Source organism: Pezoporus occidentalis, unplaced genomic scaffold (genome assembly GCF_034315485.1).
Source record: "Pezoporus occidentalis ecotype Australia unplaced genomic scaffold, CSIRO_AGI_Poc_V1 ctg166, whole genome shotgun sequence".
Classification (NCBI taxonomy): Eukaryota; Metazoa; Chordata; class Aves; order Psittaciformes; family Psittacidae; genus Pezoporus; species Pezoporus occidentalis.
In genome coordinates, this window is record NW_026913488.1 from 2,941,845 (window position 1) to 2,969,701 (window position 27,857).

The 27,857-nt window shown below is 42.0% G+C and overlaps 1 protein-coding gene across 4 annotated transcripts in view; it reads right to left on the minus strand.

Moving 5' to 3' along the window:
* Positions 1-27,857, minus strand: part of EPG5 (ectopic P-granules 5 autophagy tethering factor) — a 78,544-nt gene that overhangs the window by 41,088 nt on the left and 9,599 nt on the right. For 2 of the 4 annotated variants that reach the window (XM_062613408.1, XM_062613407.1), the window contains exons 2-11: positions 22,835-23,773; positions 20,601-20,844; positions 19,630-19,766; positions 18,938-19,045; positions 17,861-17,934; positions 15,542-15,650; positions 14,914-15,028; positions 14,177-14,327; positions 13,106-13,261; positions 12,607-12,764 (exon numbers count right to left, since the gene is read on the minus strand). In XM_062613408.1, coding sequence (XP_062469392.1) covers positions 12,607-12,764; positions 13,106-13,261; positions 14,177-14,327; positions 14,914-15,028; positions 15,542-15,650; positions 17,861-17,934; positions 18,938-19,045; positions 19,630-19,766; positions 20,601-20,844; positions 22,835-23,773 — 2,191 coding nt within the window. Of the gene's footprint in view, positions 1-12,606; positions 12,765-13,105; positions 13,262-14,176; positions 14,328-14,913; positions 15,029-15,541; positions 15,651-17,860; positions 17,935-18,935; positions 19,046-19,621; positions 19,767-20,600; positions 20,845-22,834; positions 23,774-27,857 lie in introns of all 4 variants that reach the window. The other 2 variants (XM_062613410.1, XM_062613409.1) reach the window with 2 other exon arrangements.

Here is a 27,857-nt window from a genome sequence, read left to right on the forward strand (position 1 = left end):
AAGAAACACCGTAATGTGCAGTGAGCCTATATGATTCAGTTAATAAGCTAGTAATTAATAACAAAAGCTAAACCTGCTTCAAGGAGAGCTGGAATTCATTTTTTGACATCATTTTAACTATGCAATGTCGATCAACAACAGGAAGAATCTTTCATCACCAACAGCTTGAATCTTTCTTTTTAAAAATGTCTCAGTTTTAGCTTCCATGACATATTCCAGCAATTAATTCACAGATTAAATCCAAATTACGTGAGAGGGTATTAGTTTTAATCAGCACAGAGCCAGAAGAAGATTAAAAATAAATCCATCCAAACACAGTAGAGAGGTTTTGATCAAGTTGAGAGACTCTGGCCATTTCACATACCACAAACTCCAGCAGCAATTAGAACTGGGGAGATCATTCTGTGCTGATTACAAATAAAAATATTTCAAGCATCTAGCCCTGGGCTTAGATTGTGTCCAAGGATCACAAGGAAGAAGGTCTGTTTCAGTCTTCCAAACTAAATACAAGAAAACTAATGAATGTGCTTGTTTGGAAAACATCCCTCAAAACAGAGGACTGAAGTTGCACAGGAGAGAAAAGCTAAGAGATGCTTTCACTTCAATTCATAGCAGGTTTTCTTTTCAAACTTGATAGTGAGATGTTGCCAAATGCAAATAAACATTTCACTCGTGTGGATGGGTGGGGTAACAGGAAGGTTGTTCAACGAAACCTGTACAGGACTTTAACATAATTTTTATTTTCTTCCAAAAAACTTTAAATAGGCTCAGTACAGCAAAACAAGCACTGAAAGCTGGATTTGAGGTGTAAAATGGTTTGGAGAGAAGTCTGCTTCCTCTGAAGCATAAGATATAGAATCCCAGACTGGTTTGGGTTGGAAGGGACTTTAAAGCTCATCCAGTTTCAACCCCCCCACCACGGGCAGGCACACCTTCTACTAGAGAATGTTGCTTCAAGCCCCATCCAACCTGGCCTTGAACACTGCCAGGGATGGGGTAGCCACAGCTTCGCTGGGCAACCTGCGCCTCAGCACCCTCACTAGGAAGAACTTTTTCCTAATAACATACAGCAAACACTGTTTACAGTGATCTTATCACAGCAGTAGAATACACTGGAAGTACCCAATGTGGCACTCATCTACTTAAAATGCACAGACATGCTCAGCATGCTTCTGATTCATAGAATCTGACAGGTTTCCATTGCTTTAAATCTCGAGCAACAGAGACCAAAATATGCTAATTCCTTTTTTGGCTGTGGTTAATTATCAGAGATAAGCAAAAATTTGTGTAAGAGTATTATATAGTCTTCACCATTTACAGTAACGCTTTGAGAAGAGCAAGCCTGATTCAACCCTATGCAACACCCCTTCTATTACTGGGAACCTATTAAATCTTTTCTGTATTTGTCCTGGGTTTAGCAGTAGCAGTCAATTTTTCTCCTTCTTGGTAGCTGGTGCAGCGCTGTGTTTTGACTTTCAGCCTGGGAACAGTGCTGATAATACTGATGTTTTCAGTTGTTGCTAAGTAATGTTTACCCTGACCAAGGACTTTGTGAGGCTCATGCTCTGCCAGGGAGGAAGGGAAGCTGGGAGGAAGCAGAGACAGGACACCTGACCCAAGCTAGCCAAAGACATATTCCACACCACAACACATCATGCCAGGGGGGGGAGTAACTGGGAGTTACCCAGAAGGACACAGGGGCTTCTGGGTCGGGCTCGCTTCCCAGCAGGTGGTATTGTATTCTCTTCCCTTGTTATTTTCTCTTATCATTGTTGTCGTTGGTGGTAGCAGTGGTGATTTGTGTTGTACATTGTTTGCTGGACTGTTCTTGCCTCAACCCCTGGGAGTTGCACTCTTTCGATTCTCCTCCCCATCCCTCCGGGAGCAGGGAAGGGGAGAGCCCCGGGGGGGGGGGGGGGGGCGGCCCCCGATTGCTCTCAGCCCGGCACCACTCATTGGGAGTGAATGAACAAGCTGTCTGGCTAGGGTTTAAACCACAACAGTATTGAACATTTTGGCTCCATTGACAAGCTGGTTTTATTGCTTTCTCTGCATAAAAAGCTTGGGTTTTCTCTTGATTTTTTTTTTTCTTTTTTTGCCAGCAGATGATACATCACATAATTGCAAGCTCTTTTACAAGCTGTAAGAGCAGTGTTCTCCTCTAATCCTATTCCCTGCTGGTTTCATCCTCAAGCCTCGCAACAAGATCAAACAAGATGAATACTTCACAGGATACAGAGAACTCTTTGAAAGAGTCACCCTATGTTTGGAGGTGTGACACAGGATCACAGACGTATTTCACCACTAACTTTGCAAAGCTTCACATCTACACAGGAGCTATTTCAGTAACACTCTTTCAAGGTACAGAGAAACCATTTTGCAAGGACCTGACATAATGATAAAATGAGGCATATAATTCTTCATTTGGGTTATCTATAGAAGACCTAGACCCCTTTCAGACACACAAGTTTCAATAAACACTGTGTCAATGTCTGCTTATAGCATCAGAACTTTTTTCCTATTCTTTCTTTAAACACGTCACCTTTCTGTAAGTTTTTGACGTGCTTTTCTGCTAAACAGCAATGAACCTGCAGGGAATTCAGTAAAGACTCTGTTTAGACCCATAATACAGCAAGGCTCATGCTGTAAGTGCAAGCTGTTTAGGCTACTACCTTCCATTTCTGAGTAACATAAACAAAACTAGCAAAGGGCAGATCTCATCCCATAGTATGATGTAGGTCACTGGAAGGCCAAGTTTGACAATTCAGCTGTGATATAACCTTGAATGGAGTAGAAGAGGCAATTCCTTGTCTTGCAATTTAAAGCTTGGAATGGGCCAGATCTGCGTTCCACATCATGCTGCTCTTCCACATAGTCTTGTCTTTTCCTGCCAAGTCACTAAGTAGGAAAAGCTAAGGCGTAACTTTTACAGGCACATCTCCATCACAGTGCAAGTCCTGTAACCAGCTTGCAAAGTGATGGCAACACTGCAAAGATCAGACACTGAATGGGGGCTGTATCGGGACCTGTGGGGAAATTGATATTATTTAAAACAGGGACACCCTGAGAACATGTAGGTGAAGAAGTCTGGCATGAGCTTAAACAGACAGATGCATTTAATGATTGTAAAGAGCTGGGGAACTTTTTTCTTCTAGTATCTTTTATGTCAGCAAGGATTAAAGCAAACAGTCCTCCAATGATCCCACTGTGTAACTGCTTCTATTTTGTTTAGGCGGTTTAACCTCACTAACCCCTCTGACTACTGTTCAAGTGAAACAAAATGACTTTGATGATCTTAGACCAGCAATAATAATAAACGCCTCTGATGTTGTAAACCTCTTTGTGTGAAGGACAGAGAGACTGATTACTGCTCCAAACTGTTTGTGCTGCATGAATGATAATGACCAGTCGAAACTGTACCTCCAGACAAGGGTGATTTCACCCACTGGCACTTGAGGGGAGTTACCTCAAGGCATAGTGAGGGTTCAAAGATACAGTGAAGAATGGCTTTCCCTAGACAAGTTTTGGGGGCAGAGCCTTCTGAAACCTGCAGCCTCTTCACTTGTATAACAAGCTGGGAGTTAGATCCTTGGCTAGCATAAATAACTTCAGTGAAGTGGTATTAATTTTATTGCCAAGGCGTATTAATTTTATTAAAGTTTGTTCTGGAGTACTGTTAGCCATTCAAAGACAAATTTGTTCCATTCAAACTATCTCATCACTTTTGGTGGCTGACAGATCCAAGGGATCTCCAGACCACTCAAACTCCGCCATCAAACCACTCATACCTGCAATCCCAGTGTGATAGCATGCTTTGCAATTACCACAAAGTGCAGGAGTCTAGGAGAAAGACATGCTGTGGCAAGAGGAATCTTAGAAATACACAGAGTAAACACAATGCTGAATTAAACTGACCTGATTTGCACTCATAAACAAGGTAAGGTGAATGCAATTATGCTGTAGCCATGCGCTAAAGGTCAAATGTCATTATTTTTAATTTTAAACACAAAACAGCAAAACAGCAGTTGTATGGACCTGGGAGGCCATCCATTTAGCACAGCTTTACAATCCTCAAACTACCCACAGACCACAGTGCATGCATGGTGGAGGGGAGAAACCAAGAGCGAGAGTCCCCCCCCTACTTACAGTCCATGTTTCATCAAGCTTGCTGTGTTTGGAAACATTATTAGTCATATTGTGTGATGAATATGAAGTTAATGTTAGGGCTACAGATGACCCAAATTCTTACTTCAAACATATTTCAAAACCAGAAAGAAGTAGGTTTCTTTTCAAAAGCTTCTGCCATTATGACACTTTGGCTGCTGCTGCAACATATGTCCACTGCTTCCAGACACAAGTGGTCATAAGCTTTGAGATGAAACATGCAAGAATTTTTCATAGGCTACAATATTAACTATAAATGAAAAAAAAAAAAACCAAACCAAAAAACCACAACTCTACAACCATTTAATTTGTCCCCTTTGTTAGTTAGGGGTATCAGGTAGGCAGACATACCAACACATCAGCCATTCAAAACAGTGTGGGAAAATGCTCATATTCCCACTGCTGATGGATTCATACTGTTCCTACAATACCTCCGAGTGCCTCGCTCTGGGAACAGTCTACACTGAGCTAAATCATGTTAGTTTACGGGGGTTTAACTCTGCACAGCTGCTTCTGCTGAACTGTTTTAATCCTAGGTGGACTGCAGTTAACTCCTAAAAAAATATCAGAGACAGAAGACTCATGCACGATTTGGTTTTTGTTGGGTTTTTTGTTTTGTTTTGGATTTGGGTTTGTTTTTGGTTTTGGTGTTGTTTTTTTTGGGGGGGGAGCTTATTCTGTTTTTAATTTTTTTTTAAAGGAAACTCTAGAAATCTCCATGCCTGGTTTTAGGTTTAAATTATTTTATAACATATATGACATAATAATGATCACATCTGACCTATGTAATCCCAGGAAACTGACCTTTTGAGTGCATGTGTCTGTGCACTCTGTTTGTGTTTATGTGCTATACCATAAACTTTTGCCTTCCACGTGGATCCAGGAAGTTACAGACTTTAAAATCACTTATGCCTAGGGACAACCCCACCATCTTTTGATGATGGAGTAAGGTCCAGTAAGTGTTTCACTGTAAAGTGAAATCAATGATTACTTAATTAGTGTTCACACAGCTGTAACATTCTTTACCTGCAGCTCAGACAGGTACATAATTCGTCTCTGTCTTTGAAAACCATCAAAGGTTTTGCATCTTTAAAGCATTTGCTTTAAAACCATAATCTTCAGTGATCACTACAAAGGTAAAAGCAACAGCACACTAAGGAGTGAAAGATCTGAAGAGTGTGATGTTAATTCCCAGAGGGAAGGAAATCCACCCCCGGAGGAAGACCCCTCAGCAGATTCTTGGTTTCAGTATTCTTTTTGCAATATCAGATATATTAAAAAACGTCTTTCCATGATCCAGATATGACTCCTACACTGAAGTGACTTCTACAAAGGTCAAGTTTCAGGTGTGAAGGAGATTTCTGTAATGTGGCCATCTTTGTGGTGATTTCTCACACCACTTCACACGTGTGTTAAGCTTCTTTGATACAGTTTTCATACAAGTGGAAAAGATGTTTTCAAGCAAATTCCTTTCTCAATCTGAACATCTATTTAAATGCAAGCAGATTTTTTCCCCAGAAAAACACCTAACAAATTAAAACATTTGGGTTATAGTTTGCTGTAACATCTGCAGATTACAAAATGCATGTTTGCTCTCAAGTTCAAAGAGCCCTTGAAACTATGTTCACTAAAAACATGAACTGAAAGATAGCATATGGTTAGCTCCTCTTTTTGTTTTATTGATAAAGTTGTTTGTGAGATATTAATGCACTTAATTCTGAAACCTAGAAATCTGCCACTGAATAGAAACACTAGCAAAGCAAGACACTTAGGTTACATTCTATTTTAAGAGCTTTCAAGAATTTTGCAACTGTACTTCAACCCGAGAAGGTCAGACTCACACAGCCAAAACATCTCATGAACACTGTGCTAGAGGACTGTGCAATTTAAGTGAAGAGATTTTCCATATTGTAAGATAAACTACACTACTGACAGATACAACAGATATCCACAAGGTGTCTCATCCATAAATCTCCCTTTCCTAACGCTACTTTTTCATAGAATCACAGAATCAAAGAAGCTGGAAAAGGCCTTTAAGATCATCAACCTTTACCCCAGCACTGCTAAGTGCACCACTAGACCTTACCACTTTTATTCTTACAGCAGAGATTAAGAGCACTGTGGTTTTTGCCGTTGTTCAGGGGTTTTTAGGTAATGCAAAAAGACCAAAAAACAGAAAAGGACTACATGCACAGGTATAGCAGAATGACTCACAGACGTGGAGAAGGGGTAGGACACGCAAGTAACGAATGACTATGACAGCAACTGTCATATTTCCCTGTGAAGTGTGCATCTGTGTTTCATTAGGCACAGACCAGCTAAGATATAGAGAAGGGTCTTGAAGGAAGAGAGAAGAGAAAAAGACCTGGTAAAGTTAAGGGCAATCATAAAAGGAAGGAAACGAGCTGGGGTCAGCTTCGGAGCATATGTTCACTAGACCGTGTCTGCTACAAGTCGTAGCTCTGCAGTCACCCTGAAGCTTCCTGCTTCAGCTGCACCTTCCTCTTCACTGTGCCTGTGGCCAATGTGTGGGCTCCACATGCTGCAGATCCCACGCCAACCTCAAACCCACACCAAGCCACACCTTGGCAATGACGGATGGGGACAAGGCAAACAGGGAAGAGGCTTCACATCAAACCCATCACCTTACAGCACGGCAATGAAAACTTCAACACACAGTTACTAATTGAGTCAGTTCTCTTCCTCCTCCATACATTTGACCATGAAGCAATTCAAGTTCAGAGAGACCCTAAAAATCAGTGGCTCCTTAAATCTTGATACTGGCAGTAAAAAACCTGTAACAAGAAATGCTGTTCAGCAGGTTCTTATTGTCAGTTGCAACAGAGGAAAGGACAAAGCTCTTAATCCTGTATTAACAGAGCTTACACAGAACACACACTTCTACTCACACATGCATCAAACATCAACAAGAAACTGTAACGTCACTGCTTGTCAGTGAAAACGTGTTCCACAGTAAGTTTGACTCTACTTTGAAAGGGACAGAAGCACTCGGCTGTCGGCCTGACTCTGTCTCAAGGGAGGTGTGTTGCCTACCAGGGGCACGGATCAGGGATGTGGCAGAGAGGCTGCCTGCTCTAGTAAGTCCCATGGACTATTACCCACTTCTGGTGATACGTGTGGGTGCTAGGGATATAGATAGTAGTAGCCTGGGGAACATAAAGAAGGACTACAGAGCCCTGGGGGAGGTGGTCAGTGGCTCTGGAGCTCAGTCTTTCTGTCAATTCTCCAGGATACAGGGGAGGACCTAAAAAAAGCCAGGAGGATTAGCCAGGTTAATAAATGGTTAAAAGGGTGGTGTCATAGTCAGGGGTTTGGGAGTCCTGAACACAGGACCCAAATCTGTAGGCCAGGTCTAGGGGGGGCTGGTGGAGCTGGTCTGATAAAGAAGGGAAAGAGCAGTTTTGGTAGAAGGCTTGCCAGACTGGTCAAGGGGGCTTTAAAATAGATGTGTTGGGGGAGGGGGGCATCATTCCATCCCAACATACCCAGTCAGTTGCCAGCACCTATATTAAATGCTTGGAGCAATGTAGATACATTCCAGCCGCTCCAGCCAATGAGCCGGCTTCAGTTGGAGCTTGGCTCAGATGCCTCTATACAAATGCCTGTAGCATGGGGAACAAACAAGAGGAATTAGAGATGTGTGCACATCTACGTGGGTATGATATAAAAGGCATCACAGAAACATGGTGGGATGGCTCCTATGACTGGAGTGTTGGAATGGAAGGTGACAGGCTTTTTAGAAAAGACAGGCCTGGCAGGAGGGGATGGGGAGTTGCCCTTTATGTTAGGGATAGGCTGGAGAGTATGGAACTCTGTCTGGGGACAGGTGAGCAGTCCACAGAGAGTTTGTGGGTCAGGGTTAAAGGGAATGTAGCTATGGGAGACATTACATTGAGGATCTGTTACAGACTGCCTGATCAAGGAGAACCTGCGGATGAAGCACTCTACAGACAGATAGGAAAAGCCTCACGCTCACAGGCCCTTGCTCTCATGGGTGACTTCATCCACCCTGACATCTGTTGGAATGACGGTACGGCCTGGCACAAGCAATCCAGGAGGCTCCTCGATTGTGTGGAAGACAACTTCCTTCTGCAAGTAATAGAGGAGCCGACAAGGAGAGGTGCCATGCTTGACCTCGTGCTCACCAAAAGGGAAGGACTCGTTGGAAATGTGACGCTCCAGGGCAGCCTTGGATGCAGCGATCATGAGATGCTCGAATTTGAGATCCTCAGCACAGTGAGAAGAGGGTGCAGCAAGCTCACTGCCCTGGACTTCAAAAGAGCAGACTTTGGCCTCTTCAGGAACCTGCTTAGTAGGGTTCCATGGGATATAGCCCTAGAGGGCAGGGGGACCCAAAACTCTTGGTTGATATTCAAGGATCACCTACTACGTGCCCAGGAGTGTTGCATCCCAACTAGAAGGAAGAGCAGCAGGAGGGCCAGGAGACCTCCTTAGATGGATAAGGAGCTCCTGAGGAAAATTCAATTGAAAACAGAGGCTTATAACAAGTGGCAGCCTGGGAAGAGTACAGGGATGTTGTCTGGGAAGCTAGGGAGCAGGTTAGGAAAGCTAAGGCCCAGCTAGAATTAAACTTGGGTAGGGATATTAAGGATAACAGGAAGGGATTCTACAGGTACACAGCAAATAAAAAACAGACCAGGGAGAATGTAGGCCCCCTCTGGAAGCTATCGGGAGAACTGGCTACTCTGGATTTGGAGAAGGCTGAGGTTCTTAATGACTTCATTGCCTCGGTCTTCATGGGCAAAGGCTCTGACCGCACCACCCAAGTCTTGGAAGGCAGATGCAGGGACTGTGAGAATGAAGACCTTGGGATCACTGTAGGAGAGGATCTGGGTCGAGACCATCTTAAAAATCTGAATGTGCACAAGTCCATGGGTCCTGATGAAATCCATCTGTGGGTCCTGAAGGAGCTGGCGAATGAAGTTGCTAAGCCGCTGGCCATCCTATTTGAGAAATCATGGCAGTCAGGTGAAGTTCCTGATGACTGGGAAAAGGGAAATATAACGCCCATTTTCAAGAAGAGGAAAATAGATGACCCAGGGAATTACAGACCAGTCAGTCTCACCTCTGTGCCTAGCAAAATCTTAGAGCAAATTCTCCTGGAAGGCATGCTAAGGCACATGAAAATCAACAAGGTGCTTGGTGACAGCCAGCATGGCTTCACTAAGGGAAAATCCTGCCTGACCAATTTGATGGCCTTCTATGATGGGGCTGCAGAACTGATGGACAGGGGTAGAGCAGCTGATGTCATCTACCTGGACTTGTTCAAAGCATTCGACACTGCCCCACATGACATCCTTGTCTCTAAATTGGAGAGACATCAATTTAATGGATGGACCACTCAGTAGATAAAGAATCGGCTGGATGGCGGCACGCAAACAGCTGCGGTCAATGGCTCAGTGTCCAGCTGGAGACCAGTAATGAGTGGTGTCCCTCAGGGATCAGTGTCGGGACCAGCCTTGTATAACATCTTCATTGCTGACATGGACAGTGGGATTGAGTGTGCCCTCAGCAAGTTTGCCGATGACACCAAGCTGTGTGGTTTGGTTGATACCCTGGAGGGAAGGAATGCCATCCAGAGGGACCTCGACACGCTTGTGAGGTGGGCTGATGCCAACCTTATGAAGTTTAACCATGCCAAGTGCAAGGTCCTACACCTGGGTGGGAGCAATCCCAGGTACAGCTACAGGTTGGGCAAAGAAGAGATTCAGAGCAGCCCTGCGGAGAAGGCCTTAGAATCATAGAATAATTAGGGTTGGAAAGGACCTTAGGATCATCTAGTTCCAACCCCCCTGCCGTGGGCAGGGACACCTTACGCTAAATCACATCACCCAAGGCCTCGTCCAACCTGGTCTTGAGCACTGCCAGGGATGGAGCATTCACAACCTCCCTGGGCAACCCATGCCAAGCCTGCGTGGAGACCTCATAGCAATCTTCCAGTATGTGAAGGGGGCCTATAAGGATGCTGGGGATGGACTCTTCATTAGGGACTGTAGTGATAGGACAAGGGGTAACGGGTTAAAGTTTAAAACAGGGGAAGTATAGATTGGATATAAGGAGGAAATTCTTCCCTGTTAGGGTGGTGAGGCACTGGAATAGGTTGCCCAGGGAGGTTGTGAATGCTCCATCCCTTGCAGTGTTCAAGACCAGGTTGGAGAAAGCCTTGGGTGATATGGTTTAGTGTGAGGTGTCCCTGCCCATGCAGGGGGTTGGAACTTTATGATCTTAAGGTCCTTTCCAACCCTATTCTATGATTCTAAGCTTATTAACATTTAGTCTAGTCAAGAACATGTCAAGTAACCAGACTTCCCATATATCCGCACAGGTTTATTTTGTATCTGGTGGCTCTCAAAGTTCATAAGTCATCCTAGTAAGTGCAGCTCCACCACTGCACTCCATTTTACTATGCTATTTCTACCTATCCCTTAAAAGAAACCGGTCTCCCACCTCTACATATGTAAGCTTAAATCTTCCATCAGTTACCAAGGCTTGCTACCAGCTGTAGATTCACTCTTAACATTTCTCAAACTTCATTTGGGAAGGGAAATCAATCCAAAATGTTTTCTCCCAAGAGAATGTTAATGCCATGGTCTTACAGGGTATGTATTACAGGAAATTAAGTCAGCATTATATTAGTGTCAGTCAGAAGAAGATCTTTCAGATTAGGTGGATTTCACTGAAAGAACTGTTGATATTCACTGTCTAGACATTTGTGACAAATAGTATTGTGCTGACATAACCGAACAAGGAGAATAAAGAGGACAGAAAATACCATGCATCAGCATACAAAGGACTTTGAAACATGAAAGTTAGCTAAAAGCAGAACAAAGCCTGAACAAAACAAACTGGTATTTGTTACTGCCACAGCTGCAACCCACCACATTGTATTCCGTTCTCTTTCCTTGAGATGAAGTAGAAATTTCTTGCAAAAAACAAAAAGTGTCTCACTGAAAGCATGTAACTAACTGTTTTGGGTAGCAAATCTAATCAGATCAGCACCTCAAAGTGTACACAACTATAGTCTTGATCTCCCTCCTACTCTGCATAAATCACCTTCTATGTCAGCTGAACTTGCACAGAGTCAAGACACTCAATAACCTAAAGATCACCACTTTCTTCTGCTTCTCCATCAAAAGACTTGGTTGATGTGGTAACAGCTGTTTGCATTACCACAGAGCTGAAAAGTAAAATTGACAGTGAGATTTGCTCTCCCTGAAGACAGCAAAGAGGCTGTGAAGCAGGGAATTACAGCTTTGTTTACCTGTTTCCCTGCCAATCAAATCCTGAAATACTTTCCATGAAGCCAGCAGCACAGTGAAAGCAGCATTCCAGCTGGCATCTAAATAACTCTGCTATAGCTAAAGCTACCACAATCACTGTGGAGATCAATACAAGACAGAAGTCAAGGGGAAAACAGAAAGAAAATTGGCATATAGGAGAAGAAAAGCCTCAAAAAAAAGGCTTGAGGTAAGGGAAATATCTGTAGTTGTGGAAGATAAGCAGATCTCTGTCCTGGGTTCAGCATTAGCAGTCATTTTTTCTCCTTCTCAGTAGCTGGCTGACTTTCAGCCTGGGAACAGTGCTGGTAACAACGTTTTTAGTTGCTGCATAGTTAATGTTTATTCTGACCAAGGACTTTGTGAGTCTCATGGTCTGCCAGGGAGGAGGCAAAGCCGGCAGGAAGCAGAGACAGGACACCTGACCCAAACTAACCAAAGAGGTATTCCATACCACAGCACGTCATGCCCACTATATAAACTGGGGGCAGTTACCCAGAAGGGTTAGATCACTGGCTCAGTAGGCCTGGGTATCGGTCGACAGGTGGTGAGCAGTTGTATTCTCTTCCCTTGTTATTTCCCTTATCGTTATTATTATTGGTGGTAGCAGTTGTTTGTGTTATACCTTAGTTACTGGACTGTTCTTATCTCAACCCGCAGGAGTTAAATTCTTTCGATTCTCCTTCCCATCCCTCTGAGAGCCGGGGGGAGGAAGAGGCCGGAAGTAAGAGAGCATCTGCGTGGTTCTGAGTTACGGCTAAGCTTAAAACACGACAGTCTCCCACACTGTAAGTTACTGAAGCCAAAACTAGCAAGTCTGGGGAACAGGGGAGAAAGGAGGACTGGGGTATTTATATGACCAAATACTATCAAAGGTCAAGATGGGACCTGATACCAAGATACATAAAATGTACCTAAACAAAAGCTAAAAGGACAGTAGATCCAACAATTCCTGTTAAAAATGAGAGTTTGGGCACACAAGTACTGGAAGACCATGAACTACTCAAGACAGTTCTAATACCTCTGGACCCATTTAACAACAGAACCTGCAAAGAATTAAATGTGTAGCTTTTGCAGCAATAGCCAAATCAATTAGAACTGGTTTTAAGTGTAGGAATTCTACCTTTGAGTCTTTGCTTGCAGTCAGCAGGTTGCAAAGTAGAGCAGAGCTTTTCCAGGTTCTCACTCTCCGCACAGTGCATTACAAAGAAGAGCCTCCAAAGCATATTGCTGGATAAAGTTCCATAAGGCATCTCTGACATGAACAGCCAGACTCCCAATCTGTGGAAGAGGCAGATAGAAACAGTTTCATCCTGATAAATCCCAACATTTTAAAAAGAGACATATGCACATATCTCCACCATGTAACAGAATTAGAAATGTGAGGATGTGTCTTGCTATTTCGAATTGAATTAACCTCATTTTGAACTGAACAAGAGCTTCTGTCAGGTGCTAAAATTCAAGGCATAATTCCTCTTAATCTTGATGCTACCAGTGTGCTAAAGTCTTGCATACTGGGGTGTTATTTAAATCATTAAGTATTTAAAACCACTCCAACTCCCCATTTCAAATATGAAACTCCTCCAAGGAGAAGCCAGTATCAATCCCATGAGACAGCCTACCTTTTTGCCTTCAGAACATGTAGAACAGCTCTAAAAACCAGCTCATCAAACTCCAGTTGCAATTTTTCCACAGAGTAGGGGTGTGCTACTGATCCATACTGTTTATTGCTGCTAACATACTGGGCCCAGTGGTCACTCACATGACAAAGTGTCATCCTACACAGCAGCACAAACAATTGGAACAAGAATCATTAAGTATGTCATAGTATGAAAACATAGACAAGCGCGACTAGATCAGAGGCATGTTCAACATTTTGTCCTCTGGTTTCCAGAGATTTCTATGTAAATAGCATTAATCTAAAATTCTTGTGTTTTCCTTCCTTGGTTTCGCAAGCAAACAATGCATAATATTCTGTTATACCAAACTAGTTTGTGTATGAACTTTGTTTGGAGCCTTATGGTAATCACAGACTGGTTTGGCTTGAAGAGACCTTGAAGTTGCTCTAAGTCCCATCCAACTTAATCCTACATGGCAGCCCATGCAAAAATCTTATACAGGAATAATGACACTAAGAAAGTTACTTCTCTAATAAACACAAAGAAAAACAAGGATTTTGTTTCTTTGAAGACACACTCATGCAAGCCATATAAAGTGACTGCTAGAGATTTAAAAATAAAGAGCAACTCCTAGATTTCAATGACATTTGCTTACTTCAACCAAATGACTTCCAAGGAGCATATTAAAAGCACTAAATCTGGACAACAGAAAACAAACATATTTGTTATACAAAGGAGTGATTTGAGAAACTATCTGGTGGATTTCGGTGTCTTCTCAAGACAGGCCTAAGCATAGCCCTGATGGCAGTTAGCCTGGTGTTCCATAGCTCATTCGGCTCATTTGTACCAACAGCATTTAGATTCTGCAATTCCCCAGTTTTAGACTGAAGGACCCCGAAATTACAGATTACCAGACTGCCATCACTAAACTGATCAACACACAATGCAAAATCTACCCAAGTCCTGTTTGGGGCTTTTTTATTTATTTTGGTTTGTTTTGGGTTTCTTTAAAACCTTTTAAACCAGAACTGTATGAAAAATTTTAATCATGTCACAGAGAAAATATTGCCTTACTTGATCAGCTGACCGATTCGCTTCACAAACTGTCGGTACCGTGCTCTGTTAAATGTTTCCAACCCTGCAGACAGAAGTTCCACTAAGGAATTTGCAAATGCAAAAATCTTCATCATCTCCTGGGGAGTTGTTTTTTCAGGAAAATAAGCACCTAAAACCAAGAAAAAAAAAAAAAAGGAAAAAGAAAAAAAGAAGTGTGCATTCTAGATTTTTAAAGTAACTTAATAAGAATTCAAAGAAACAATTCACCACAGATCTGGCAAACAGTTGTTTGCTAGCTACCTAGTGAACTGAAATTTATGTTTTGTTTATGAAATAAACTATTAATACCTGTTAAGTGTAAAAGTAAAAATGAAACTATGCTTGTTATAAGACCTGTAGCATGCAATTATCTTCTTGTATTTGTCCAGAAATTCAGCAAAACAAAGAATTACTAAATAATTAGAGAAAAATCACAGTAACATTTCAACTAGGAGGCAAAGGAGCAAAATTATTTCTGAAAGCACATCTCTGAGTATAACTACCAAGCAGATTAAAACTAAGAGAAAGGACTCTAATGTTCTGCATGCTAGTATGGCTATAAGTATGTAAGTCTCATCTATTTAGTCTGTGAGCTGTGCACAGTTTCATTTTTACTTCACTCAGACTCTCATAATGCAGCAGCATTCTTAGCAGTTTTCATCATTAATCAATTAGTGTACGCAAAATAAATAATAACTCTTTAGCAGCTTATTTACCTCCAGACTTAAACCCAAGGAACTGCTGAAAGAGTTCATGAAATGGAAACTGTGACAACAGGGCAATTAAATCATCTTCCAAAAGCAGAATCCAGCTTGTTTCAGGATCCTCATCCTATAGACAAATACAGTTACTTTAAGTAGCTTTACAATAAAACATTGTAAAAGGGCATTGCTATTGTGCTAACTCCATTTTGCTTGTAAGAGAAAAAAAAAAAAAGCACAAATGAACTCTCCTTACCACATTACAAGCCCCTAAATTCCTCTTCTCTGTATTTTCTTATATAAAAGCCCTCATCAGTTAGGGAACAGAACTAGAGGTAATGCTATGTTAGTCCAACACACTTTCTGAAGGGAAGTTATCCAAACACATATCTACTGCCATTCTCCTTTCGCACACAACAGCTCAAATGTTCAAATCCTATCAGTAACACTAATTCTGGAAGCTCCACTATCTACAGTTATATCACAGAGATAAAAGGAGAATACAACAGATCTAAGTTATGAATCATGTTATTTAACCAGAGAAGTCAGCTTTTTTTCTCCATTTCAGAAAAAAAAAAAAAATCAATACAATAAGCTGAGCAAAAGCATAAATGGAAAAAGAGAAAGAAATTGCTTGCTGTACCTCTTCTCCTCCTTCATCTACCAGGGTCCAGTTCCCAGATTCTTTCCCAGATGAAGAGGAACTTTTCCTTTCAGTTGGTTTCATATGGCACATGAAGTCCACCCGATTTCTGATTTGAGGTAAAAAATAAAGTTTGCAGAAAATTAAAAATTCTGAATTAAGTCATCTTTTTTTTTAGGAGGAGATATTAGAAAAACAAAGACAAGAACAAGCAATTAACAACTATGTCAGAAAGCAGCCCAATGGAAAAGAACCTGGGAGTGTTGGTCTACTGCCAACAGAATATGAGCCAGCAATTTGCCCATGCAGCCAAGAACGCCAACAGCATCCTGGCCTGTATCAGCAATAGTGTGGCCAGCAGGACTAAGGCAGTGACCATCCCCCTATACAGGACTCTGGTGAGGACACACCTCAAATCCTCTCTTCACTTCTGGGCCCCTCACTACAGGAGGAACATTTTGGTGCTGGAGAGGCTCCAGAGAAGGGCAATGGAGCTGGTGAAGGGCCTGGAGCACAAGTGTGATAAGGAATGGCTGAGGCACCTGGGGGGGTTTAGCCTGGAGAAGAGCATGCTTGGGAGGACCTTATCACTCTCTACAACTGCCTGACAGTAGGTTGTAGTGAGGTGGTGGTCATCTCACTTCCCCAGTAACAAGTGACAGGACAAGAAGAAATGTCTTCAAGCTGTGCCAGGGGAGGTTTAGACTGGAAATCAGGAACAGTTTCTTCACCAAAAGGCTGAATGACATGGTTTAGTGGAGAACTCGTCAGTGTTAGGTTTAAGGTTGGATCCAGTATTCTTAAAAGTCCTTTCCAACCTAAATGATTTCACGATTATAAATGATTCTAAGATAACCTTGGTCCTTCAAGACTCAAACAAATCTGCTGTATTCAGCAAATGGTCTTCCAAGCAATATTCTGAGCAATGTAAATCGCTACCAGCCATGTACAGAAGCACAGGTAAATATGCAAGAAACAACACTGGTTTGCACATGTGTAAGAAAATGCCTTTACAAAAAAAAATAATCAAAAGAAGGATATCATTCTTCAGAAGATGTCCTCTACAATAATCACTTAGGACTATCACTAAGTCAAACAGGATGAGTGCTCCACTACACAATATTCATAGCTGCATTAGCTGGACACCACATCAGTGCCAGTTAAGACTAGTCCTATGTATGCTGAGCTACAACTAATGACCTTCCAGGAAAGAGCTGCCTCACATCAAGCCAGCTTCAGTTCCATGTACTAGACCATCTCATGTCTGGGATACTGACCTTCAGATTCTATACCATATAAATACTTAGCTGTTCAGAGAGAACAGAAAGTTAAATAAATGCCCAGAAAGGTTATATAAAAGTTAAAATCCTAACAACCAACTTCCTTGCAACTTGAAATCTATTGGCAGAACACCGCAGAAAGTGCCACAAAACTCCAGCATAGTATCACTCTCCAGATCTTAAATTAATACTCCGATAAAACTTGTATTTACTTTTTAAAATATTCATATAAAGATATTGATCTCACAAACCAAATTCAGTATTCAAATTTGTCCCTGACATGCAGCACCTGTAACAGACAAGCCTCAGCTCTTTTACCAGTAAGCACAGCCATTGTGGGGTCTCTACATTATAGTATCAAAAGTTGAGAGCATCACTCCAGACACCTTAAGTCAGCCCTTGCTCAAAACACAAGCACCAAAATGCACTGGCAGTACTCATGCCCTCAGAACACTTGTTTCTCCAGGCAGCTCTAGACAAGAAACATGAAAACAAAACTCTCCAAAATAATAGCTTCCAATAGACAGGACTCCCACTTAACTCAGGGTCAGGGTATCAAAATCACTATGACAGCTCTAAATACCAGCAATTTGATTCTTTGTCATTAAAACTTGGCCAGAGAGGAAGGCAAATTATATATTTAATCTGAAGCACATAAGTGCTTTCACTAATGACTGATTTCATTAACTAGCTTCTTCAAGCAACAAGCATCATTTATAGACCTAAAAAAAAAAAAAAGATGAAAAATAAATTAAGAAGCCCAACCAGCAAATACACCAATTTAGCAAGCCCTTCATTCAAGTGCTTTTGTTGCCAAGACAGTATAATGAACAGGCCACCAAGAGCTCACAGTAACAAAACAGCCAGGGCTGTGTTTTAAGATGAGTAAGTAAAACCAGTTTTATTTAAACTGCAAGTTTCTTACTCAGGCCTGCTTTTATGACTGCCTGTAATGAACTTTCAAAGTTTACAAGCTCATACATCATGTTTTTTACTCTTAAATAATCAGAACATTTTATAAAATCATATTCATACTTACTTGACAGGAGACATAAGCAAGGCAAGAGACTGCATGAAATGAAAGACACCTGATGGATTATCCAAGACTTTGATCTGAAATTATTGAAAAAAATCTAAGTAAATATAAATAAGCCAAAAAAACGGTAAATCAGTTTTATCAGAGAAATTCAAAATTTGAGTTTCACTTTTTCCACTCTCTTTTCGCTCATACTAAAAAGTATCTGTCCAAGACAGTACCCACACCCTGAAGAAAGTATTGCTATGACAAAATATCTGCAGTTGTTCAAAAGCAGTAGTTATAGAAATTAAAGGAGCAAAGGAAAAATAACTATCAAAAGCTCCACAAAAAAAGACAGCTTCTCTCTTTCACATGTACTGCTGGGCACCAGGGGAAATGGAATGTTGAGCACAGGGGAAGTTAGGATCCTGCTATGTGAGGTTAACACATGGACTCTGTGATCTTAAGGGTCTTTTCCAACCTAAGTGATCATATTCTATCATTTTATTTCATCACTTTTCCCCTCTTTGTGTAATTGCAATCCTTTCCCTACAGCTACATTTCCAACATCTTTCCCTCCTTGGAGGAGAAAAAATGCTCTTTGCAAGAATGCCCTGGTGCCTTTGGATATCTGCACTCCCTCTGATCTATACAGTGAGCTCTTTCCCTTGACCTTAAAATTAGCAACTAATAAACTCTTGAAGAAAACCAGTCCCATTTCACTATTCAGGATACAGAAATCTGTTCTTCTTCAGCCCTTACACATTAATCACAGCCACCTCCAATCTCACTTTTCTTATATATGGTTGCTGCTTCAAGACTGAATATTCTTTCCTTTTCTTATAGAGCACTCCCAAAATCTGCTGCTGTTCGAGGCCCACTGCGGCACACCACAATTCCCTGACTCCCTTTCATGGCGTTTCTCTGTTAACCTGCTCGTGGTTCGGCTAACATCAGTAAATACATCACTTGACAAACTCCTCACTGTAAAGACGATTCCACATGCCTGGAAAGAGTGTCAGCATAAGGGGTTGATCAGACATAAGACACTTTCCTCTCTTTCCAACTTTCTAACAATAAGGAATTAAACATTCACACCTGAATGAATGGACAAGCCCATTCACTGATCCCAGCTGGACACCGAAGGATGTGGTTGAAGAGGAAGAGATGGTCACCTGGACAGCCAATTCTTTGCAACACAGACACCTAAAAGGAAGAATATTAGAATCCTGTGAACAATCTCAAGGCTCATTCCTTTAAAGTACTGCTAATTAAGAGTAATACTGTGTTTTCATTCCTCTTTCCCATGCTTTCTAACAAACCTCAATTTTCAGAGCAAGTTACACGAGAACACATTTAAGTCTGCTTGCTCAGCTTATGAACTACAAATTGTTTTTCTTGGTGTATCAAATTAATTATTTTGAAGTTTCACTAAAAACTAATTCACTTAGAAATATGCAAGAATAGAAGTTTCTCGAAAATTACAAGTCTAATTAGTTTTAACTTCAAAAATAAAAGCATAATGAATATTAAGTCTGTGAGCAGTGTTGTCAGTGAGCAGTGCTGACCGCTCAACTGCCAGCCCTCATTAATGCTGCTGACATCCACTGACTTCATCAGACAAGGGAATTCATTCTAAAGATTCACTAAAAGATTCTGTTTCTCAAGTAGAACAAACCCCAAGAAAATCACTGCATGTGGGACAGTGAGAAAAACAGTAACACTTGTAGAAATCACTCCCAAATTCATCCCACGCGCTGGATCAGATACTTCCATGCTTACTCCCTCACCAGTCTCTGCAGCCACATGAGAAGGTCACTCTGGAACTGAGGATCTTCAATAACTCTGCGAGTGAAACTGAAAAGGACGCTGATGCACTCCTTCAAGTGGCCTAAGTCTGCAGAAAGATTTTCTGACTGCTTAGAAACTGTAAATTAAAAAGAGAATTAAGCTTTGATGAGCAGCTCTCAGAATAGTTGTGAAAGTAGTGGTTTGGGGGCTATATCGAAAACTTCCTCTCTATCTACAGATACCAAGATATTTCAATACGGCTGCTTGCAAAATCTGACAAAGAAGAACACTTATGTAGAGGACTTTATATATCTTATAATTGAGCACCAGACACCAATTACAGGAAGAATATGCTATGGTTACTCTCATAAAAGGCCTTCCCTCAACAGAAACGGTACAAACCATCATTTCCGATGCATATAAACCATCTAGGAGATGGGGACAAAGGGAAGAGGAGTAGGAAGGATAAATGTCCAGGGCAGAAGCGGGAGGAATACCTTCAGCAAAAATATTATACTGGAACAAAACCAAATAAGTAATACAGCTAGGATGGAAAACAGGATTTCTAAGTATTAGCACTGCAAGATTCCAAGTGGCCTTCAAAGAGACAGTAAAGTAGGAAAATTACCCATCTGGTTTTAGAATTGTGCATAATCAGTTTAGAAAAGGCACTGCATTATACATTGCCTTTGACAACAAAAGACTGGAGTCCAAGTGTCCCATCCCATCTGGTGTGAAGAAGAAAGCATTCCTGCATTCAGCTCCCACTCTCCAAGTGGACAATATAACAGCACTTGAGATTTTCCTGTCAGAACAAAGTTTCTCTGATCCCTGCATGAGTTCAGCAGGTTTTAGTATCACAAGAGAAACACTCCAGTACACAAATTCTACCACAAGACTCCAAACTGCAGGTGAACAAGGTGCTGGGCACCCTGAACAGCATGGGGAGCGATCCAGACCAGCAACACACCTTGTTCCTGCTGCTGAAGAGCCACTGATCTCAGCAGGGATGAGCTGCTGAGCAACCTGTAGACATACGACTCCACCTGCAACCGGGACAACACTGAAGTGTATGAGTGCAGTGCCAGTGTCTGATGCACGTGCTCTGCTTTGGCTTCCAATAGCCTTTTCAGTTCCCCCAGCACACTGTCATTCAGCTCCACTGTCTGGTAGCGATGGTGACCTGTCACTTTGCACTGATCTGCACAGACACCCTGGAAAGAGACCAATTATTTCATGTAAGTGGTTCTGCCATTTTCTTGGGTCAAGCACGCTTACAGAAATTAACCTTGACATAACCCACTCCTCAACAGATTTCACAACTTTCATGAAAGGGGACAATACATAAGTAGAAAAGACAAATATTTGGGAACATCCTATATATTTTTTTAGAGCTACTGATTATGGAAGATTCACATCCCTGACTTCTGAAAAAATAACTCTATAAACCCTCAGTAACTCAGTTTTAGAAACAGACCTGAAGTGACTTGTCTGTATCACTGACAGATGTGAACAAAAGCAAGTCTCATTCCCAGTTTGCACACCTGCTTCTTTATAGATTTAGATAATTATTTGGATCTAGTATTTTACAGCTAACATATGTATTGAAACAAGATATATTTGTTTCTAAGCTCCCAGAACTGAGTATTTGTAGCAATTCTCCATTTTATGTTTAAAATTCTGAGATGTTAACTGTACAGTAACTTTTTCCCCAACTGGAATTAAAAGCTGAGGCCAACCTTCTTCTGCCCTGCCTCTTGGACCTGATGATCTTAAAGGTCTCTTCTAACCTAGCTGATTCTATGATCTCTTCATTCTTCAGCACACGAAAGCTACGATACATAACATTCCTGTTTTTCTTTTATGCAACCGAAAACATATTTCAGAAGCAGCACTTTCCAAGCTAAGCTTGGAAGCTTAGCTTGAGCACCCCTGTGCTTTCCGAGTTAGTAGAATAAGAATTTTAAATTAGAATCATAGAATGGTTCTGGTTGGAAAGGACCTTAAGATCATCCAGTTCCAAGCCCACTGCTATGGGCAGGGACACCTCACACTAGGCCATGTCCCCCAAAGCTCTGTCCAAATTAGTGTAAAGACAATTACTCTGGACATACAATAAATACACAGTGAACTGGAATGGAATAAAGCAAGCAGCAACCTTAGCCAACTGTATGATGACCAGTGAGGATGTATGAGTGAAGCCAAAATTCCTTTCAGTATAGAAAGTGATCAGTACAAAACTAAGACTCCTGAGAGTCCTGTGAGGTTCAGAGTTGTTCCCCGGTAAAAAGGAAGATCCATATCTGTTCAGGCTCACAGTGTCTCAGTTCTGAGGAACTCCACAGGAGAGGCACTGTACTCACAGAAACAGTAGTAAAAGCTACCACATACACTGATATTTAGCACCCTTGGACAATTTTGGTGACATGTTGGCTATAAACAGCATCAGAGTGTCAGAGTAATTTCATTCACTCCCACTGTAACATCCAGCTCCAAAGACAAGTGACACAAAACGAGTTTGGGCAAAAACTTTTCTGATGTGTGTCCCAAAACACTCCCCAAAGCCCTCTGGTTTGCAGAAAGAAAGGCTACAGAGAGCCACGAACACCCTTGATGCAGCTAAAGTCACAGCTAGCTACACTTACGGAGCAACAGTTACTGGAACGGGATGGACCTCATGCTCCCTCTGCTTTGAGCAACAGGGCTGGTCAAAAGCATGACTCCAGCTCCTCTGCAGCTGCCAACTCTGACAGCAGCACAGCCAGGAATGACATCAATGAAAACTGTCACTACAGGCAGCAAGACAGATGGGACATCACCCCTACAGTCATTTTGAAGTCTTCCTCCACCACGTATGTTCTGCATCTACTTGGAGTACTGTGACATAAAATTCACCCCATGCTACAGGCAGAACTGTGTGTACATAGCTTGTTCTGACTGACTGCAGAAACGAGTCTGACTTCAAAAGAGAACACTGTCTGAGAATCCCACTACCTTACCTATCAGAGTTAAAATAACAAACTGCCTTAAATCTCAACAGGATGACACTGTGAATTGCTGGGGCCCAGTGGAGAGACAGAAAGCAAAAGCAACCGTGTTTCAAAACAAAACAGCTTAAACACAATCAACTTGACAGTAAGTAAACTTAATGTCTGGGATCACACCCAAATAATCAGTGTTCAAAAGTGGCTTTGTCAACAGCACCTGCACAGTTTTCTGTTCTTCTTTAAAAGTCCATAATCTCCCCTTAACATTTTGGCAGTCTGTAGTCATAGCCTGGAGCTCTGCCTCAGCTAGCAACAGCTGCTTCCTGCAGCGCATGTAGTTCAGGAGCAGTTCATAGAACTCGTGCCTGTCCTGATAAGCAACGCTTTCAAATTCCTCCGTATAGGAATCAACATTCTCCAGCCACGAACATGGCTCAAAGATTTTCAGCTGTTCCCTGGTAAATGGCACCAGCTCTGGCTCAGTGGGCAGCTCTGGATATAGCCTTTCATTGTGCAACAATGGCTTAACTGCTATTACAGTTGGTCTCTCATAGGACAGTTCAGCTGATAAGTCTGGATAAACTGATTTGAATATTGGCCGTGGAACACGTGCTTTGGACTTCTCAGAATGCTGTGAGATGCTAAGAGGAAGTTTCTCTGAAGAACAGACAAGAGGATTTTTAACTTCGTGTACATTTTCAGGTCCTTTATCCTGTACGAAGCCCACTACTGTCTGCGTGCCAGCAGCACTGGAATGGAAGGCACTACTCAACAAATCAGAGTTTCCTGATCTGCTAGCAACCACCTCCACAGGGCTGTGAGGTTTGTCCAACTTGGATTTTCCACTCTTCTCAACATCCCCCCCACATTCCTCATGGGAAGGATCGGCTCTGAGCTCTTCTGCATCTGTGGGAGGTTCCAGAATCACTGCAGAAGACCATTCATTTGCTGAAGATGAATTACTCTGGGGGATGTCACACACATCACTTTTGGGTTTTCCTTCCTCCACTTCATCACTGAGTTGAATTTCAGTAAATTCTCCAGGATGTTTCACTTGCACTTTATTGGCTTGAGAAGACACTTCTGCCACAGGAGGGTGGAAAACATCATCAGACTCTTGTACCTGGGTCTCCTCACTACTTCTTTTCTTTTTTTCCTAGGAGAAACAAAATAAAAAAAAAAAAAAACAAAAAAAAACAACAACAAACCAATGATTATTAACAGTGTCACTATGAGGTTAAACTCCCCAGAAAACACACCATTGTGAAAACTAGTGTCTGTCAACATCACAACTCCAAAAGCTCCTCTTTAACACATTGATTTTTCATACTATTAAAGGTAAAAACAAATGTACCACACAGATCAATGTTCTTTAGCTGCCCTTTGAAGCTTGTCTATCAGTGTCTATTTTCTTGGTCAGTTCTTGATCAATGCTTCAACATTTATGCGAAAGAAGTTATAAATACCACAGGACAGAATGCTTCATTAACATAAAATAATCAAAGTAACAGCACCCTGACCTCTAAAAAGTCACTAGATATCACTGTATTGAAAAAAAAAAAAAACAAAAAAAAAAATTTAGTGATTTGCCTTAAGTTTTACAGAAACAATTTAGTAACTAAAATAATATTTTCAAAAAGGTAATTTCAGAACAAAGAAAGTCTGAAATGGACCCGCCAACCTCATTTTAAAACCATCATAACATCTGTACAATTACTGAAATACCTATTGTTAACAGGAACTACATGCTAGAGATGTAGGAAAAGTTGGCAATGACATTAAAATTGCAAATCGATTGCCTGCTTTCACATTAAGATCAGTTTGGGGGTAAATATATCCCATAAACCCAGTCTAAGGTGTAGATTAGTCTCCTTCCCAAAGCACAGCATGGGAAATAATATTGTACATGAGATCAGCAACGAGTTTGCCAATTTGTAAATCAGATGTAAATTCCTACAAGATAAAATTAGCAAAGTGTTCTGTCAATTTATAAACTGTGTACACCTACCAGTTTCTATGGAATGAAACTGAAAAGAGCACTCCAGTTTTGCAGATAATATGACAAAGAAATCAGCTGAAGTTCATAAAAGCTCCCAGTATTCCTCCATAACTGGGCAAAATATGACAGAACTTGCTTACAGTTATCACATACACTTTCACTAAATATCTGACAGGACTTTGCCTTAGGAGAAGGCACACATGAAAACGGCTCACATCCAGGCCCTAGCTAACCTCCATCTCAAGCCTGATTTTCCTTAACATATGGTAACAGCTGCTTTACAAAATAGCAATACACTGGCCTTGCTTTCAGATTGTGTTTTCCAGTATCCAATCACAACACAGTTCTGACACACTCCAAGGATAACTGAAGCTACAGGTGAGAGGTTAAAAATAGATCCGCACAGCTCCTTAAATTAGGACTTGTTGTTACAATAAATATCTCCTAACAATTAACTCAAGGTCAGTAATTTCCACAGCATACTTTAACACTAGATCATACTCTGACAGTGTGCTGAATCACAAACTTTGCAAACAATGCTGCTCCTCTCCCTGCTACAACCTCAAAGTTCCCTCTTGTAGCCCTCATACAGAAAAATTTCCCTTTATCTCTCAGCAGCATACTGTATTCCTCCCAAATGCCACTGTTAGATAAAATGGCTGTTTTTCAAATTTATGAAGTACCCTTCAGTTCCCAAATTCCAAGGAAAAAAAAAGGGCCGTAACTGTTAACAGGGATTTCATCTGAGAAAGGATAAGAGCAATCAGGTTCTGAATTAACAGGCAAACAAAACTTGCTGTTCTATGTTCTGAGGTTTACCCTTTAAGCCAAAGATGACACCTGCTCATTAGCCTTGTCCATGCCAAACCACTCTCCTCTCCTGCCACAGAAGTGAACAACGCTATCCTGCACTGCACCCCCAGAGCGTGAGCAGCAGGTCGAGGGAGGGGATTCTCCCCCTCTACAGTGCTCAGAGGAGACCCTCCATGCAGTCCTGATCCAGCCCTGGGGCAACAGCACAAGAGGAACATGGAGCTGTTGGAGCCAGTCCAGAGGAGACCACAGAGATGCTGCAAGGGCTGAAGCAGCTCTGCTCTGGAGACAGGCTGAGAGAGATGGGCTGGTTGAGCCTGAAGAAGAAAAGGCTCCTTAATGAGAGACCTTAGAGCAGCTCCAGTGCCTAAAGGGACTACAAGCAACCTGGAGAGGGGCTTTGAACAAGGCCCTGTAGGGACAAGACAAGGAAAACGGCTTTAACCTGAGATGAGCTCTTAGGCAAAAGTTCTTCCCTGTGAGGGCAGTGAGGCCCTGGCATAGGCTACCCAGAGAAGCTGTGGCTGCCCCATCCCTGGCAGTGTTCAGGGCCCAGTTAGGCGGGGCTTACAGCAACATTCTCCAACCCAAACCAATCTGGGATTCAATGATATGACATGAGTGCTTCCCACCAAAACGCACACAGACACACAGGCTCATCTTCACCAGTTCTAGGTTCACTGGGTTTTTTCTACCTCGCTGTGTTGCTGGTGCTGGACTAGCTGAACTTTGGGGCTACTATTTTCAGGAAGCCCTGGGCTTCCTTCCACCGCTTGGCAGCCCTGCAGCCGAGCAGCCTTCCTCACAGTTCTCAGAAAATTCAGCTTTTCACCAGATTATGGCTGTTTCTGAGGCATAGGAATGGAAAAGTCCTTTAATGTGACTGAGCTCCAAACTGCACCCTCAAGACACAGTATTAACAGAGGTGAGCATAGTAATAGCCACAAAAATATCAGGAATGGGTCACTGTAACACTGAGGAAATATGGCTTCCACACGTGACATTGCTAGGGAATTGTTTCACAGGGAATTAAACCTGGAAGGCACAGCCAACGACAGCAGTCACCTGAGTCATTCTACACATGTTAATCGGCTGCGGTGCCACCAGTGAATCACCACCTTCCTGCAAGGAACCGATTCTCCCAAGCAGCAGTTTTACAATGTGACTGCCATACACATGCTATGGGGCTGAATCAAAACAAACAATGACACACTTACTCTTCTGTGATGGGTTTTCCCTCCAGTCTTTACCTGCCCACTAAAACTTGTTCTGGAATCACTGCCATATCTGACATTTAGATCTGACCCTTGTTTTCCAGAACAGTGGTCAATTAATTCACCAGTTTATTCTCAAAGGGCTTTGACAGCCAGGACTTCACTGCCATTGCTCTCTGTGCTGCAGTTCACAACATGAAAGAGGTTAGGCAATTAAGAGAAACATTTCCAATTTGGCCCAGCTCTGAGGCAAGGTATTTCAGTTCAGATCATTTCACAAACTATTGAAATACTGTGTATCACAGATGCAAACAACGACTTCAGAAAGCTGTCGGTACAGAGTGAACAAGGAACATACAGCAGCATTAAAACTTAGGAAGAGGCACTGTTAAATGTAGCACCAGCTAATGAAGAAAAAAGGCTGCAAACTTCTATACTACTATGGCCTCATGAGTTGAGTATTCCAAAGTTAAAGCTATGTATATGAGATGTAGTAAGGCTGTCACCCCACACAATAGTAAAACAGTGCTAAACACCAGTAAGTTCTATTGCCATACAGCTTTACGACAGAAGCTATTGCAGCTGCCTCACGATGCAGAACTATTTCAAAAGACCATACACTATAAGAAACACAGAATCACAACTGGGCTGTGCTGGAAGGGAACCCAAATTCAGTCCCAGCCCCCTGCCACGGCCAGTGACACCTTCCACTAAACCAGGGTGCGCTAAGGCCCGTCCAGCCTGGCCTTGAACACCGTCAGGGATGGCACGTCTTTTTCCATAAGCATACACACCCTGATCTAACCGCTTCCAGCGGCGGACAAACAAACACGGACACAAACGGCCTGCAGTTAACACCCTCTCTGCCGCTTTAAACCAACTCATAACAGCCCCCAGCAAGAAACAAAGCCCTGACGCTGTCCCAGAGCTGTCGTGGTATTGAGCAAGTAGGAAATAAAGGCTGAGCAAGGATATGCTCTTGTAGGCTTCCTCCCAGGAGAAGGAACCTGAACATCCTAGGGTGCTTTGAAGGTGTACCAGCCCTAGCCTAGACAAGAAAAAAGTGAGTATGACATCTTTCAGAAGAAAGATAGCCACCACGCAAGTCTCAAAACTTAATCATAGAAGATGTATGTAAGAACTAAGACTACAGCAGGGTCCTTCAGCAGAATATTTCTACGCTTGGTCTTTCAGAAATAAAAATGGACAGCCGA